This window comes from Silurus aristotelis (genome assembly GCF_946808225.1).
Source record: "Silurus aristotelis genome assembly, chromosome: 26".
Taxonomy (NCBI): domain Eukaryota; kingdom Metazoa; phylum Chordata; class Actinopteri; order Siluriformes; family Siluridae; genus Silurus; species Silurus aristotelis.
The window spans coordinates 16,269,243-16,282,142 of NC_139599.1; the positions used below are offsets into that span (position 1 = coordinate 16,269,243).

Below are 12,900 nucleotides of genomic sequence, written 5' to 3' on the forward strand. Positions count from 1 at the left end.
AGTGTCCGGGAGGGAAAAACTAACTTTTTTTGACCCGAGAGCAACAAACAGATACAAAGGGTCGTCTTTATTAATTATTTCTAGGATGGGAAAAAAAGCAGCAGGGTGGAAACTCCGCCCCCTCACACCAGTCTGTGATTGGTTATTTTTGCGTAACAGCAGAAATTGTTTTGATTTTACTAACTTCAAAAACAAGTCCAGTTAAACTCGTTGGTGGCTTCGCACTTCCAGACCTCTGTTTTGTGTCTAGAAGCTACAAGAGCTGGAATTTCCAACAATCCTTTAGGAACTTTTTAACGAACTTGAAACGAATACAGGTGTAAAAAAAAAAAAAAAAAACCCACACTTAGAAGAACCACACCTAAAGAATCTTTTCAGGCAGATCAGAAACACGGCAGTCATGACGACAGAATACGAACTGAGTGCTAAGCCCTATTAATTTCCCTAAGCGTACACAATGTTCAATGTGTAAAAGGTAAAAGGTCAGGCTCCAGCTCACGGCGCCTCCGTATCCTTTCATCGAATCATAGATTATCTTCGGCCAGCTGTTTAATCACTCTGTCTGCTATCTCTCACTGTGTTTGTGTGGGTGTGTGTGTGTGGTTTTTGTTATTTTTTTGTTATTTTTTTCCAATGCTACGTAAAGCGAGATAGCGTTTCCCGGCTCGGAGATGGAAACACGAGAAAGCGAGCAAACAATGCATAAAAAGAAAGAAAAAAAGGTAGAAATGCCGCAAGGAAGATGGAGATATTGAAAAGGGAAGAGGGAAAGGTCAGGGGCGTCACCCGATGTCCTGGGGAGGTGCGATATCATTAGAAGGGGCTACAGATTTCTAATTTCTTTAAATATTAAATAGCTGGGGGGCGAGTTTGGAGGAGTGGGTGGACTTTTGGGGACGTTGGAGGTGGAAAATGTTATGCAATTGACAAGTGTAATATAAATTTCAGACCCGTTTGACTCTACTAGTTGTAACATTCGGGCCTGCAATTAAATCCACGCCGCCTTTTAGTACATCAAGCATTTTAGGTGTGCGTGATTATCTGCCTGTGCTGGAAATGTAAAACAATATTTTAAACAATCAAATGAAGCATTTTTAGCATAGACAGTTCCTGAGAATGGGACACTCATCAACAATGTAACAAACGTCCTTGCAATCACCGGGTCCTCATTTCACAGCTTTTATCTGAAATATAGCATCAAATTAATTATCTACAATAATAATCACTTTGTCAGGGGGAGGTCCTCATAAAACCTGTGTGTGTGTGTGTGTGTGTGTGTGTGTGTGTGTGTGTGTGTGTGTGTGTGTGTGTGTGTGTGTGTGTTTGTAGTGACATTAATCCTTAAAAGACAGATTAAGGAGACATTAAGTGCACACACAAGTCTGCATTTTGTGTAAATCAATAGGTCCTTGTAAAGTTCCTGCTGGTGTGTGAGAGAAATTGTATCAGATCACTATATTATTTATGCCACATGTTGTAATCACTTGTTAATACCACTTCACTTGATACACACACACCCACACATATACAAGAATACACACCCACTATTTAAACATTTCCTTTTTTGAATTCACTCAGTAGACTTTGAGTGTGTGTGTGTGTGTGTGTGTGTGTGTGTGTGTGTGTGTGTGTGTGTGTGTGTGTGTGTGAGTGTGTCCAACTAGGTGTACCCGTTCGCATACACTAGATGAGAGTATGTATGCGAGTGTGTTAATCTTTAAAGGACATCCAGATCACATGACTTTGAGCCTCATTGCTTCCTCTCATATGTTCAAACAAGCACACGACGTTTCCATAACGTAGCCACTATGCTAACAATCACAATGTGTTTCTATCTCTATAATAAGGGTCAAAAAAGGAAACTTCTTATGCAATATTTATTGTAAAACTAAGTGGAGATGGTGTGTGTGTGTGTGTGTGTGTGTGTGTGTGTGTGTGAGTGAAGTGTTGCCTTCTGTTACTATTTTGTTGATCATTCAAAGTCAGACTAGCTACAGTCTTTCGCTGTACAATTAACATAGAACGTTGCAATTTTGTCGTTTTTAGCTGTCTGTGAGCTTTTATGGCCTTTTATGGAGTTTTGTGGGCGTGGCTCAATGCAAATCAGCCATACAGTAAATGCACTCGATAACGTGGGACATTTTTCACTCTTTAATTTATTTTGTATATATTGTGTAAATATATAGTAAATTACAGTTAATAAAACACAACAGACTAGTTGTACAGCTAGGACAAAAGTAATGACACCCTGAGAATGAAAAAGAAGGAGGAGTCGCTGTATTAGTTGCACCTGCTTCTAAGCTCAAACAATAAACATGCTTGATAACATCTCACATTTTGTATTTATTATTCTCAAATTTTTACATATTGTGTGTGTGTGTGTGTGTGTGTGTGTGTGTGTATATATAAGTTGGTCAGTTAGGACAAAAGTATTGGCAACCCAAGAATAAGAAAGAAGGAATAGTTAGTATGTACCTTCTTTGTCACCATTTTCTAATTGTGTGTGTGTTTGTGTTTATCTCGTAGATGAGCGAGAAGCTGTACAGAAGAAGACATTCACCAAATGGGTGAACTCTCACCTGGGTCGTGTGACGTGCCGGATCAGCGACCTGTACACAGACCTGCGCGATGGACGAATGCTCATCCGCCTGCTGGAGGTGCTCTCCTCCGAACAACTGGTCGGTACCTCTGCACTCATTCTTTCTTTCACTCACTCCATCTCAATCTTCACTTATAGTGATCTCACCCTGCTGTTATCTCTCTCCCTCCTTAATCTCTCTCTTTTTCTCCTTGCGCTCTTTCCAGCCCAAGCCCACTAAAGGTCGGATGAGAATCCACTGTCTGGAGAATGTGGATAAAGCTCTGCAGTTCCTCAAGGAGCAAAAGGTCCATCTGGAGAACATGGGCTCTCACGATATTGTTGATGGCAACCACCGCCTCACACTCGGCCTCATCTGGACCATCATCCTGCGCTTCCAGGTACAGAGGGGGCGGGGCTTACCACACAGTTACAAGATGGCAGATTTATGTTGGTTGGAAACATGTGGGACTTCTTGATTCTTAAATATTGCAAAAAACCTCACATTCCCCATGGAGTCTCAAGTTGCTTTTGTAATAAACTCCACTCTTTTGGGAGGATGTCCCATTAGATTTTGTGGAGATCTTTGAGATTCATTCAACCACAAGGGTGTTCAGTCAGGTGCTGATGTAGGTGATGTGAGGCCAGTGTTCACATTCATCTCAAAGGTGTTCAATAGCTCTGAAGCTCTATAGCAGGAGATATTCCACACACTTTTTGCCCATGGAAAGCAGATCTTCATGGAGCTGGGGTCTTGCTGGTACAGGTTTAGGTCTCCTAGTTCAAGTGAAGGGAAAATTTTACACTACTGAATCTAAAGATTGTGTAAAATTGTGTGTCCCTGACGTTGTGGGGACGAACCACATATGACTGGAACAGTCAGGTGTCCCAATACTTGTGAGACTGTGAGTCTATAATTACTTTCAGTTTCATTTTTAGTATTTTGAATTCTCTGTTCATGGTTCAGCAGCGTGGGTTTTCCCCTCCAAGCTCAGCATGTTACATGTTTTTCTTTTTTTAATGGATATATATTTTTTTTTTTTCAACTGAACCGGAAATTCACTTCTGCTTTTCTTTTTTTTTTTCTGGTTAGGTTCAGTAGAGTATGTTGGAGTATTTTATGTATTTATATAAACTATACCCTAAAAATGAAAAAAGAATTTTGAAGAAAAACATGTAACATTACCTTAAAAATATTAGACACACAGGAGTAAAAAATTCAACTAAAACACACCCACCCACACACACACACACACACACACACACACACACACACACACACCCCTCAGCAATTGATTATGAAAATGATGTTCTTGGTTAAAGCGAGGACTCTCTCTAGACAAGAGGTTTACTCAGGGTTGCGCTTTGATCCCATTCCTGTGATTAAACCCCAGCCCAGAACGCTTACTTCTGACCTCTTAGCTGTGGTTCAGTCCAATCAGCTGGAACTGAGGCTCAGTACTGAAGCTTTGCTCTGATGATGATGATGGTTGGGGAGGTGGTAGCTTAGCGGTGAAGGCATTGGATTTTGAATTTGAAGGTTGTGACTTCAAATCTCGGTCACATCAAGCAGCCACTCCTGGGCCCCTGAGCAAGGTCCTTAACCCCATCAGGGATGAGTGGTCTGAATAAAATAAATACAAGGGCATCTGGCGTAAATGTAAAAGGTCCCGATCGCACCAGGATCCTGATGGTTCTGATTAGCGCAGCCCAGTTTAATGATTGTTCCTCATTGTCGAAAGGACGTCATTTCGGGTCGTTGATGGTCAAATGAGTGTGACTTGATTGTAGATTTGTACTACATTTTGTGTGTGAGAAAAAGTATCGCGGTCATGTTTCCAATTTAGCACCCGATCCCCCGCCGATAAGTCTCTGGGCATTCGCTCTAGATCTGACAGCTCTGAAATATCGCAGCCTCGATGTTCATGACCTAGCTGTCCAAATCTCTCTCTGTACGAACAGCAGGGTTATTTCAACTTTTTTTGCGAGCTAATTTGAGAGCAGGTTCCTTTCTAACGGGAGTTTGTATGTGTGCTGAGTTGATGCTCTGTCAGCTTGATGTAATTAATAACTAGATGGACAAAAGGGTTATGTGGGACATCTGACTGTTCCTGAGCCGTTCACAATTGTATTGGACGTCTTTTACATGCCTTTAGTTTTCCCTTCACTTCAACTGTGCCTTGTGCACAAAGCCAGCTCCATGAATGCTTTACATTTCCACAGAACATCTTCCCAGAAGAGTGGAGGTTTTTTTTTTCCAGCTAATAAGAAATCAGTGAGGTATATGAGGTTCAAAAAGTGCAACTCAGGTCAGGGTCAAGATGTAGATCTGCATTACTTTAGTTTTATTATGTATAAGCTAATGTGTGTGTGTGTGTGTGTGTGTGTGTGTGTGTGTGTGTGTGTGTGTGTGTGTGTGTGTGTGTGTGTGTGTGTGTGTGTGCAGATTCAGGACATCAGCGTGGAGACAGAGGACAACAAGGAGAAGAAATCCGCCAAAGACGCCTTACTGCTGTGGTGCCAGATGAAGACAGCAGGGTAAGAATGAGAGAGAAAAAGAGAAAGAGAGAAAATGTTTTGTATTCTATAGAAAGAAAGAAAGAAAGAAAGAAAGAAAGAAAGAAAGAAAGAAAGAAATGTGCTTAAATTCTATGATGTTTTATTATGTTTTATATTCTATAGTGAAAGAAAGAAAGAAAGAAAGAAAGAAAGAAAGAAAGAAAGAAAGAAAGAAAGAAAGAAAGAAAGAGAAAGAAAGAGAAAATGTTTTATATTCTTTAGTGGAAAAAGAAAGAATGAGAGAGGAATGAAAAGAAATTGGAAGGAGAGTTGAAACAATTTAAGATGAACAAGGATAGAAAATTGAGAGAAGAATAATAAAAAAGAAATGGTTGGAATAAACACCATGTAGTGTGAAAGAGTTAAATGCAGTTAAATAAAGTAATTCAGGAGAGAATTGAGCAATTCAGAGAAGAAGAATGATAGAGAGATGGATAGAAAGAAAGATGAGGAGAAAGAACAGCAAGAGTGAGAGAAAAGGTGGACAGATGACAGGAACAAATAAAAATAACATAGCAGCGATTTTTGGGGTCCAAGCAACAGCTTGCTCTTGACGTCCGCGGTTTGAAATGAGGACACGCTCGTGGACACGTTTTTGCGTAGTGTTGGCAAGGTGTTAGGTTAGATGTCCCAAAACCAAAGACCTAAATCTGTCTGATGATGTCACATGGGGGAGGTGGGAAGCGGGAGGGGGATTTCCCTCAGGAGCTCTTATTATTTTAGCCACGTATGACCTGCTAAGTCAGTCGGTTTTGCTCCAATCAAAACCGGATAAAAAGAAAAAACTAGATAAGTGTGTGTGTGTGCGTGCGTGCGTGCGTGCGTGCGTGCGTGCGTGCGTGCGTGCGTGCGTGCGTGCGTGCGTGCGTGCGTGCGTGCGTGCGTGCGTGTGTGTGTGTGTGAGTAAGGATACAAGTGCCAACCTAATAAAAGTGACTGAATATAAAAAGATTCTTAGCAGTGCACCAACACAATTACGGGGACATTAGGACTCATTGCTTACAAAGTAGGAGACGAGACATTACTGCTTCCTGCCGGAAAAAGAGAACACCCTGATTGCATGAACGCAGGGTCTTACAGCATTAACAGTTGTGAGTTGTGTGTTAATTATTAGACTAGTGTATTGTGTAACTGGTTACACAACCAATGATGTAACAAACACACACACTAATGGGCTGTTTGTGTTGCAGGTACCCGAATGTCAATGTGCACAATTTCACCACCAGCTGGAGAGACGGCCTGGCGTTCAACGCCATCGTGCACAAACACAGGTAACACAAGGTCCAAGGTCATGCATCCCAATGCAAACATGAAGCACAACAAAGTGATGAGTTTATTACACACACACACACACACACACACACACACACACACACACACACACTGCAGTCTGCAGGTCAGTTGCTGAAGTTACTGTCAGGTCCCATAATCCCCTTATTGCTACATGCTGATGTCTCCTCAAATCTGATTGGTCTGGATTGTTTCCATAGGAACAGGCTAAAAAATAAGGAGTCTCCAGTGTCAGGGGTCTGGCCATGAGGTGTAGCTATAAACAGATAAAAAATTAGACCATGGTGTAACTTTGGTCAATGATGCACTTAAGGTATACTTCCTTGTTGTGTGTGAGAGAGGCATCTATCCATCGGCGTGACTGATGACTCCAGTCTCACGCCGCTGCTCTCGTGCTCCTGATTTACGACGAAGGTTAATGGCCCACCTGAGCCTCCATCTCATCTTTCAGCCATCCATCTTCTAACAATCCATTTAGCTCTCCATCGCCCCGTCAGTCCATCCATCTATCTATCTAGCGATCCATCCCGAAACTGCTAGTGTGTTTGCGCTGTTCTGCTCACACTGCGCTCCAGAACGGGGGATTATATGACCTACATAAGGAGAACAAACGATGTGTGTGTGCACACACTGCAGCACAGCATTACACTGTCTGAATGCTGCCCTCAGCTGGCAGACACAAGTACTGCAGTGTGGGTACTTGTTTATGTGCTTAAGAAAACAAGGTGCTAAGAAAAGTTTGATAATTCCTCCTCTCTTTTTCTCTCTATCTATCTGTCCCGCTGTATCTTTTCCAGGCCGGACCTGATCGAGTTCGACACGCTGAAGCGATCCAACGCTCACTACAACCTGCAGAACGCCTTCAACATCGCAGAGAAGGAGATGGGGCTTACCAAACTGCTGGATCCTGAGGGTATTTACACACACACACACACACACACACACTATAGCATACTTACACACTTTTGTTCCCAACATACATTTACACACACTTATAATTTATACACAAGCACACACAAACAGGAAACACACACATTACATTGTGTACATGTGTAACGTTATTTATATTGTTTTACTAATATATATTTATTTTGGGGTGTGTGTGTGTGTGTGTGTAGATGTGAACGTGGATCAGCCGGATGAGAAGTCGATCATCACTTACGTGGCCACGTATTACCACTACTTCAGCAAGATGAAGGCACTTGCCGTGGAGGGCAAACGTATTGGCAAGGTGTGTGTGTGTGTGTGTGTGTGTGTGTGTGTGTGTGTGTGTGTGTGTGTGTGTGTGTGTGTGTGTGATGGTTGAGGTGGCCATAATGATTCACTCTTAGACATCCATACTTCTCCAGAGCTGCTGGTGATCGTGGGTGTGTGTGTGTGTGTGTGTGTGTGTGTGTGTGGGTGTGTAGGTGCTGGATTACGCAATCGAGGCGGACCAGCTGATCGAGAAGTACGAAACGTTGGCCTCGGAGCTTCTGCAGTGGATCGAGCAGACCATCGGCACGCTTAACGACCGGCAGCTTGCAAACTCGCTGAACGGCGTGCAGAACCAGCTTCAGGCCTTCAATACCTACCGTACTGTGGAGAAACCACCCAAGTGTGTATATAAATATACACACCACACACACACACATCATATGCATACACACATCTACTACATAAACTCGGGATTGATAATGTATGGCTTTTTTCTATTTGGCATTCCTGTAAACTGTATATGTGTGTGTGTGTGTGTGTGTGTGTGTGTGTGTGTGTGTGTGTGTGTGTGCGTGCGTGCGTGCGCGCGCGTGCGTGTGTGTTTGTGCGCGTGTGTGTGTGTGTGTGTGTGAGAAAGGTTTACAGAGAAGGGGAATTTGGAGGTTCTCCTGTTCACCATCCAGAGCAAAATGAGGGCCAACAACCAGAAAGTCTACATGCCCCGAGAGGGAAAACTCATTTCTGACATCAACAAGGTACTCGCACGCTTACACACACACACACACACATTTCCATACATGACCAAGTCTAGTTTGTACAGAGCCCATTTTTAAGAGTGAAACCAAGCTGTGCTCTGTGATTGGTCGAACAGGCATGGGAACGTCTGGAGAAGGCAGAGCATGAGCGCGAGCTGGCTCTGAGGAACGAGCTGATCCGGCAGGAGAAGCTGGAGATGCTGGCGGCGCGCTTCGACCGCAAAGCCGCCATGAGGGAGACGTGGCTTAGCGAGAACCAGCGGCTTGTCTCGCAGGTCAGACAGAATTAATTGTTTGGCAGAAAAATAGGTTTTCAGGTTGTTACCATGTTATGAAAAATTTGAATTAAAATTGTATTTTATATTGTTGCATTTACGCTATGAATCCAGGACAACTTCGGTTTCGACTTGGGCGCAGTGGAAGCGGCGACACGCAAGCACGAGGCCATCGAGACGGACATCGGGGCTTATGGTGAGCGAGTGGCTGCCGTGGAAGCCGTGGCCCACGAGCTCGAAGCCGAGTCGTATCACGACGTGCGTCGCGTCCTGGCGCGCCGGGACAACGTGCTACGCCTGTGGGAGTACCTGAAGGAGCTGCTCGCTGCCAGACGCGAACGACTCGCAGCACACCGTGACCTGCAGAGGCTTCTGCAGGAAATGAGACACATTATGGACTGGATGGAGGACATGAAGGTACGTGACTTAACTCCTTGGGATACATATACAAGGGTATTTTGCAAGTCCGCATCAGAAATGATTGAGCTTGAATGTGTGTTTAGGGTCGTCTGCAGTCCCAAGACAGCGGGAAACACCTTCACGACGTGGACGACTTGCTTCAGAAACACACACTGGTGGAGGCTGACATCTCAGCGCAGGCGGAGAGGATCCGGGGAGTGCAGGCCGCAGCGAATCGCTTCACCTCAGAAGAGATGAGTGAGTGTTGCTTTTGTTTTTTTTTAAGCATACAGACAAACACACTTGTCCTAACACCGCATCTTCTTGCAGTCTATAAGCCGTGCGAGCCGGCGCTGGTGGAGGAGAAGGTGGAGCTTCTGGGCCAGGCGTATGATGAGCTCGGCAGGCTGGCAGCCGAGCGACGGAGACAGCTGGAGGAGTCGCGGCGCCTCTGGCAGCTGCTGTGGGAGCTCGGGGAGGAGGCAGCATGGATGCGTGAACAGGAGCAGATCATGGCGACAGAGGAGTGCGGGAAGGACCTAACCTCTGCCCTGCTGCTTCTCTCGAAGCACGAGGCATTCCGGGACGAGATGGCTGCCCGGTACTGCCCGCTGGGGAACAGCATCGCCTCTGGGGAGCAGCTGGTAAAGGAGGGGCACTGTGGGGCACCTGAGATAACGGAGAGGATCAAAGAGATCAAAGCTCAGTGGGCCCGACTAGAGGAGGTGAGGAAGAAGGAAGAGTGAATGGATGGATGGACGGACATGATGATAAACAGCTAATGGTTGATGAAGGGATGGTTAGAGGGACTTTCAATTTACTATTGAAAGTAAGAGTCATGATCTGATCTTTCTATTTTTTTCTTTGGTCCGACTAGGCATCTCGTTTGCGAGAGCAGCATCTGAAAGAGTCTGTAGCTTTCCATCAGTTCCAGACCGATGCCAACGACATGGAGGTCTGGCTCCAGGAGGCTTTTAGACAGGTAAATCTCACATAGTCATTTAGAGGCATGTCTTGAAGTTTTGTAATAATATGATTGTAACAACGATGTAATTGCAATGTTTGTAACAGAGATGTTAAATGTAACTGCGATGTCTGTAACAATAACGTATAATACTTACTGTTCTGTTACAGTGATGAAATGATTACTGTATGCTAATATCCTGAACGTGTTATGGCAGGTGTCCAGCCAGGAGGTCGGCCACGATGAGTATTCAACACAGACATTGGCACGAAAGCAGAAGGAGGTAGAGGAGGAGATCCAGAGCCATCGCTCTCTCATCGATTCACTCCATGAGCAGGCTCAGTCACTGCCTTCAGAATACGACCAGTCTCCACAGGTAAGTGTACCAAATCCATAGGTCACCTACACACTATGTTTTCTAATGGTCCTCTTGTAGACCCTGTCTCTCTCTCATTCACAGGTGGAGGGTCGTCTCCCTGCCATAGAGCAGCGCTATGAGGAGTTAAAATCTCTGTCCTCAGCACGGCGCAACGCCCTGGAGGGGGCTTTGGCTTTGTACCGGATGTTCAGCGAGGCAGACGCCTGCCAGCTGTGGATCGGAGAGAAGGAGCAGTGGCTCCTCACCATGGAGATCCCCTCCAAACTCGAGGACCTGGAGGTGGTCCAGCAAAGGTAAGCAGCCTGGACAGGTTTAAATACAAGACAACATGCTATATTTTTGCTCGTTCTGTGTTATTTCGGTGTTCTGTTGTATTGTGGTGGTGAACTGTTTGCGCTGTGGTCGTGCAGGTTCGAGACTCTAGAGCCGGAGATGAATAATATTGGCTCTCGCATCGCAGACGTCAATCAGGTCGCAGAGCAGCTGCTCAAATCCGACAACTGCAACAAGGAACAAATTAACCAGACTCGGGACCAACTGAATAACAGGTACACAACCTCCCACATATGCACACACACACACTTACCACCACAGCCTTTGACCATATGGAGTCATTTATTCAAAAACAGAATTCTGTAAGACATTTTATTCGCTCTATAGGTGGCATGAGTTCCAGCGCCTGGCAGATGAGAGGAAGCAGGCTCTGGAATCAGCCCTTAACCTTCAGAACTACCATTTGGAGTGTAACGAGCTCAAGAGCTGGATGAAGGAGAAGACAAAAGTGATAGAGTCCACTCAGGGTCTCGGTAATGACCTGGCCGGGGTCATGGCCCTACAGCGCAAGCTCACCGGAATGGAGAAAGACCTGGAGGCCATACAGGTACAGTGGCTTGATATTTACCAGGTTATTGTTTTTCTCTGGAAGCTGAACTCAAATGCGGTTGTAAAAATGATCAATCAGATATTTTCTAATGTAGTTATACAGCTACACATACACTTGCTGATACATGTAGAAGCCTAGAGCAAGCCAAGAGCACCGGAGGCTACACACACATTCCATACACACGCATACACCTGTGGAGGCTCAGAAGCCTGATGAGAGACCTAGAGGCTATACGCAAGCTCACACACACACACACACACACACACACACACACACACACACACACACACACACAAAATGATCAAACTGAATGTATTTATTTGTTAGGAGCATTTGGAAATGTCAAACTCAGATGCTAATCATCTCACAGACACACACACACACACACACCTAATACACTTCCTCATGTCGTTCTACAGGGAAAGCTGGGTGCTCAGCGAGCCGAGTCCGAGAAGCTGGCATCCGAGCACCCCGAGCAGGCAGAGGAGATTCAAGCAGGGCTGGCTGACATGGAGGAGGTGTGGGAGGAGCTGTGCAGCACCATGAAGAAGCGCGAAGAGGGTCTGGGCGAGGCCTCCAAGCTGCAGGGCTTCCTGCGTCACCTCGATGACTTCCAGGCCTGGCTCTCTCGCACCCAGACCGCCGTAGCCTCCGAGGACACACCCACCTCGCTCGCCGAAGCAGAGCAGCTCCTGGGTCAGCACGAAGCCATCAAGAACGAGATAGACAACTACCGCGATGACTACGAGAGGATCAAGGCCACTGGGGCAGAAGTGGGAAGCAATACATTCATCATTGTCTATTTCACAGAACACACAGTGTACTCATCATACCCATATACTGTAATGTGTGTAGGTGACTCAGGGCCAGACGGACGCTCAGCACATGTTCCTGGCTCAGCGGTTGCAGGCTCTAGACACGGGCTGGCAGGATCTACGCAGGATGTGGGAGAGCAGACAGTGTGTGCTGGCCCAAGCCTTCGACTTTCAGACCTTCCTCAGAGACGCCAAGCAGGCCGAGAGCTTCCTCAACAGCCAGGTTAGAGGCAGATATGAGAAGCATAAAAGATATTGATGGAAGGAAAGTTTGCCGTAAAGATCTGACCTTTTATCCGTTTCTTTTTGTTCAGGAGTATGTTTTGTCGCATACTGAGATGCCATCGAGTTTGCAAGGGGCACTGGAGGCCATCAAGAAGCATGAGGACTTCCTCACCACCATGGAGGCCAGCGATGAAAAGATCAACGGCGTGGTGGAGTCGGGGCGGCGCCTCGTGTCCGACGGGAATGCCAACGGCGACAAGATCCAGGAGAAAGCAGACTCCATTGAGGAGAGGTGAGAAGAAGGGAAAAGATGCGAGTGCCCAGGATACAGCGGTAGACTGTATACTGTATTTCCTGCAATATCACTAGCGCCCTCTGGAGGTCATAAATCATTATCAGAATATTAATTGGAATCAGTTTGTTCTTTCTTTCTTTCAGTCATTTATTTATTCTCTCCTGTTTTTCAGGCATCAGAAGAACAAACAGGCTGCAAATGAGCTGCTGGGTAAACTTAAGGATAACAGAGAGCTACAGCACTTCCTCCAGGATGGGCAGGAGGTAGAGACACACACGAGCACACA

The 12,900-nt window shown here is 45.4% G+C and overlaps 1 protein-coding gene across 4 annotated transcripts in view; it reads left to right on the forward strand.

Annotated features, from left to right (window-relative positions):
* sptbn2 (spectrin, beta, non-erythrocytic 2) overlaps positions 1 to 12,900 on the forward strand; it is a 55,809-nt gene that overhangs the window by 32,740 nt on the left and 10,169 nt on the right. For all 4 annotated transcript variants that reach the window (XM_083530778.1, XM_083530780.1, XM_083530779.1 and 1 more), the window contains 21 exons: positions 2,527 to 2,678; positions 2,806 to 2,979; positions 5,025 to 5,116; positions 6,328 to 6,408; positions 7,225 to 7,340; positions 7,546 to 7,658; positions 7,837 to 8,024; positions 8,262 to 8,379; positions 8,496 to 8,654; positions 8,769 to 9,071; positions 9,158 to 9,311; positions 9,384 to 9,778; positions 9,931 to 10,035; positions 10,235 to 10,393; positions 10,478 to 10,689; positions 10,807 to 10,944; positions 11,057 to 11,276; positions 11,699 to 12,052; positions 12,135 to 12,317; positions 12,409 to 12,611; positions 12,787 to 12,877. In XM_083530778.1, the coding sequence (XP_083386904.1) occupies positions 2,527 to 2,678; positions 2,806 to 2,979; positions 5,025 to 5,116; positions 6,328 to 6,408; positions 7,225 to 7,340; positions 7,546 to 7,658; positions 7,837 to 8,024; positions 8,262 to 8,379; positions 8,496 to 8,654; positions 8,769 to 9,071; positions 9,158 to 9,311; positions 9,384 to 9,778; positions 9,931 to 10,035; positions 10,235 to 10,393; positions 10,478 to 10,689; positions 10,807 to 10,944; positions 11,057 to 11,276; positions 11,699 to 12,052; positions 12,135 to 12,317; positions 12,409 to 12,611; positions 12,787 to 12,877 (3,710 nt within the window). The remainder of the gene's footprint in view (positions 1 to 2,526; positions 2,679 to 2,805; positions 2,980 to 5,024; positions 5,117 to 6,327; positions 6,409 to 7,224; positions 7,341 to 7,545; positions 7,659 to 7,836; positions 8,025 to 8,261; positions 8,380 to 8,495; positions 8,655 to 8,768; positions 9,072 to 9,157; positions 9,312 to 9,383; positions 9,779 to 9,930; positions 10,036 to 10,234; positions 10,394 to 10,477; positions 10,690 to 10,806; positions 10,945 to 11,056; positions 11,277 to 11,698; positions 12,053 to 12,134; positions 12,318 to 12,408; positions 12,612 to 12,786; positions 12,878 to 12,900) is intronic.